General features: G+C 58.7%; 1 protein-coding gene across 1 annotated transcript in view; it reads right to left on the bottom strand.

Moving 5' to 3' along the window:
• Positions 1-4,177, bottom strand: part of SLC25A34 (solute carrier family 25 member 34) — a 6,979-nt gene that overhangs the window by 775 nt on the left and 2,027 nt on the right. Inside the window, exons 2-4 of the mRNA XM_015412576.1 lie at positions 4,094-4,159; positions 1,109-1,261; positions 709-843 (exon numbers count right to left, since the gene is read on the bottom strand). Coding sequence (XP_015268062.1) covers positions 709-843; positions 1,109-1,261; positions 4,094-4,159 — 354 coding nt within the window. The remainder of the gene's footprint in view (positions 1-708; positions 844-1,108; positions 1,262-4,093; positions 4,160-4,177) is intronic.

Raw genomic sequence — 4,177 nt, 5'->3', positions numbered from 1 at the left:
GGAAAGGGAGCCACTCCCAAGTGCCCCGTCTCCCTGAAGCATTTTTAAGATTCCCGTCTCTGGAGGCAGCAGCCCTTGGCGCTCCAAAAACTGGGGTGGGGTGGGGTGGGGTGCTGCGTTCCGAAAGCCTTCCCAGTCGCCAAAGAGATGTTCAGGAATTCCGCCAGCCTCTTCCGTGCCCCGGCTCACAGCCACAGCACACCAGCGGCACCCCACATCACCCCTCCACCCGCATGGTCTTCACCCACTGCCCCCCAGTGGCAGGAGGAAAGGCAGTTCCAGTCCGGGGTCTCAGCTCCCAAGGGGAGGGGGCTGCAGAGGATCCCTGGGGGGCGCCCCCAGGCCAGTGCTCCCTCTCAGCCGTGGGGTCTCGTGAGCAAAAATTCCACTTTGTGAGCTCCTGGCATTAAAGTGGTGAGCGAGCCATTGGGCTGCTGCATACATTAGTTTGCTCTGGAGCCCTCCTCCCTGAGCGAAGGGGGAAATGTGTGAGCCGGAGGCTAAAAAGCTGTGAGCCGGCTCACATCTACCCGGCTTAGAGGGAACCCTGCCCCAGGCCACCATCTCCGTCTCCACAGGGGGCCAACAGAGGCTCCCCAGCAGCAGCAGCAGCAGCATGTGGCAGACTGTATGGCTGCTGCCACGCCTCCCCTCGCTTTGCCCGTGGGGCCCTCCCCCTCCCGAGATGGCCCTGCTGCTGGCGCCTACCTTGCCCATCTCGTCCACCGGCTGGTTGTACAGTCTGGTGCTCACCACGTCAAAGGGGGTCATGGCCACGGCCACGGCCACACTGCTGATCATGCCACCGCTGAGGGCCACCATCCAGCTGCCTTCCTGGAACCACTGCGGGAGAGGCGGGAAGGGGGGTGCTAAATGCCAGCCCCCCCCCCAAGCTGTCTGGCTTGGCCATGACTTCAGAACAAGGAGAGGCGTAAAGCCAGGCGGCAGGGAGGGGCAGGACATCCTCCACGGCTTCTGTGTCTACCCCGGCACAGGGACTGCGCGCGGGTGGGGGGCAGAAGGCAAATGTCAGTCCCGGTCATCCCTCACCCTCTTGGAGAGGCTGGCCAGGCAACCGGCCCTTCCCCTCCCCGCCGGGGCTCCTTACCTGGTGCTTCAGAACCCACTCCTTGGCGGAGGCAAAGGTGGCAAGCTGCACTGCGGAGCCCACCGTGACGCGGGGCACAGCACCGTTCACCCCCCGCCACAGTCCCAGCAGCCCTTGCTTCTTGTAGATGGTCTCAAAAGCTCCACAGACGCTCTGTGAAGGGGGCCCGGAAAAGACAGGGTTGGCCACTGCCCCTGGAAGGCGGCCCGCTTGCTGGGGTCCCCCACCCACTGAGGAAGCCCTCCGGAAGAGGGGAGGTGCAGCTTCATGGCCAGCCTGCCCCGCCCCCCCCGAACAGGCCGACCTTGCAGGACAGGGCAGCTGATTCCTCCCTGATTCTGAGGGAGCCAAAGACTGCGGGAGTTCGGGGGGGGGGAGGCTCCTTCGTCAGAGTTTTGGGCCCCAGATGTGAACCAGCGCTCAGAGCTCTTTGGCTCCAGCAGGGACACGGGCCTCCTCCGGCACCAGGGTTCCAGGACGGCTGCCACAGGGATGCTGGCACATTTGCGAGATGCACCACCACTCTTGGTTCCATGGAAAATATTTATCTCCCTGACGTGCAACACATACATTGGGAGTAAGCAGTGAAGTGGCTAAATTTGCGGATGACACGAAGTGGTTCAGGGTGGCGAGAACCAGGGAGGATCGTGAGGCACTCCAAAGGGATCTGTCGAGGATGGGCGAGGGGGCGTCCACGTGGCAAATGGGGTTCCATGTGGCCAAATGCAAAGTGATGCACACTGGAGCCAAAGATCCTAACTATAAATACACATTGATGGGGTCCGAACTGGCAGAGACTGACCAAGAGAGAGATCTTGGAGTCGTAGTAGATAACTCAATGAAAATGTCAAGACAGTGTGTGACTGCAATAAAAAAGGCCAACGCTATGCTGGGGATTATTCGGAAGGGAATTGAAAACAGATCAGCCAATATCATAATGCCCCTGTATAAATCAATTATGCGACCTCATTTGGAATACCATGTGCAGTTCTGGTCACCACACCTTAAAAAGGATATTATAGTATTGGAAAAAGTGCAGAAGAGGGCAACTCGAATGATAAAAGGGTTGGAACACTTTCCCTATGAGGAAAGGTTAAAGCGCTTGGGGCTCTTTAGCTTGGAGAAACGACGGCTGAGGGGTGACATGATCGAGGTTTATAAGATTATGCATGGGAAAGAGCAGGTTGAGAAAGAGGTACTTTTCTCCCTTTCTCACAAGACAAGAACTCCTTGTAGGCACTCCATGAAATTGCTGAGCGGTCAGGTTAGAACTGATAAAAGGGAGTCCTCCTATCTTCACCCAAAGAGTGATTCACACGTGGAATTCACTGCCACAGGAGTGAATGGACGGCTTCAAAAGGGAATTCGATAGGCATATGGAGCAGAGGTCCTTCAGTGGCTATTAGCCACAAGGTATAGATAGGGACTCCGGGGCTGTCTTCTTGGTGCTTGGGGGGGGGACACAACAGTGGGAGGGGGCTCCTAGTGTCCTGGTCCCACTGCTGGACCTCCTGATGCCACCTGGTATTTTTGGCCTCTGTGTGACACAGAGTGTTGGACTGGAGGGGCCACTGGCCTGATCCAGCATTGGCTTCTCTTATGTTCTTATGATTCTCGAGCAACAGACTAGGCCAGCCCCAGTGTCAGCTATGCTGCCATATAGTCGCTTTCATGACCTGTGTGCCAGTTGCTGGCGCATTCCTTTCTTTTCGCTTCTCCTCGTTATCACTGACCTTGTAGCCAGCCTGTGTAGTGTCTTCCCATCCATTAATTGTGGGATTAGTTTCTTTTCCCAGCCTCGGCTCCAACTGCCTTGGTCCTCTTTCCCGCCCGCGGGAGTCAGGCCGATTGGCCCATAGGTGGTGGTGGTGGTACATTTGAATACCCTCTCTCTCTCTCAGCTTCCTATGTTGTAGTTATTCCTAACAGCAACTGTGTCTATGCTACCACAGTGCTAGCAATAAAGTAAACCCTTTGAAGATGCGTGTGCTCTGTTGTTTGACTGTGGGTGCTGACACCCAGGAGCTGGGACCCCTCCCCCAATTCCACAGGAGCACCAGGGGAGTTACGTAAGGGAGCAGGAGCGCGCGCGCGCACACACACACAGAGGGCAGTGGCACAGTGAGGTTTCCTCCTCCTCCCAGCCCCCCGTCACTTTCCGCTCCCGGCTGGGAGATCAGCCAGCGGGAGGGAGCGGCTCCGCGTGTGCTGCAGACACACTTGCTGAGGTCGGCAGAAAGCCCGGCACAAACAGCCAGCGTCACCAACGTTCCTGCCCCATTCGGACACTCCAAGGGTTGCAAAACACACCGGGTGTCACTGGGCAGGGGGGCGAAATGGGGTGAGCACAGGGTGGGCGGGGCGAGCTCTGTTTGGGGGGGCGAGCCTGGCAAGCCCCGTGTGCCCCCCTCCCAAACAGAAAGAAGGATCCATGGCCAAAGGCACCCTTCTGGTCCACGCCCCTGCAGGAAACGCAGGGACCGCGCATGCCCGAGACGGTCAGAAAGCAGACTGTCCAGTGTCGGCACCTCGCACACAAGATCTTCTTCTGCCCCGGCCACCAGAGCCCCGCCCCTCCTTGGGATCTCCAGCCTGTGCTAGCAGGGGGGCCCACCTCCGTTCAAAACGGGCCTGACACACACTCCTCCCCGGATGGCCTTTGGACAGCCACTGAAGGGAACTCCTACTGGCCTACCTTGCAGGGCTGTTGTAAGGAATACACGTTAATACAGCCAGTAAAAGGGATTAGACATAAGCAGCTGGCAACCACTCAGGAGGATTCTCAGGTGCCTGCACAGCAGGTGTGGTGTGCAGCTGAGGGTCCAGCTGGGGGCTCTTTGGGTGTGCCTTCCTGGGGGTGGGGCTGGACACCGCAGGGCTGCCCCCACAGCTGGTTTCTCTGCACTAGGTCGGGTCCTCCTCCCGCCTCCCCTCTCCCTATGGCCCCCCGCCCCCCTCCAGCCAGGCCTCCATCCCTCGGTCCACCTGGTGGTTGTGCTGGTGGCCCACGGCAAAGGCGGCCACGGTCTGAGCCTGGAGATGCGTCTTGACCTGCCAGAGCAAGAAAGG

The sequence above is a fragment of the Gekko japonicus genome, unplaced genomic scaffold (genome assembly GCF_001447785.1).
Source record: "Gekko japonicus isolate JY-2015 unplaced genomic scaffold, Gekko_japonicus_V1.1 scaffold131, whole genome shotgun sequence".
Lineage (NCBI taxonomy): Eukaryota > Metazoa > Chordata > Lepidosauria > Squamata > Gekkonidae > Gekko > Gekko japonicus.
Note: the sequence above shows the minus strand (reverse complement) of the source record. Positions and strands in the feature narration are given on the sequence as shown.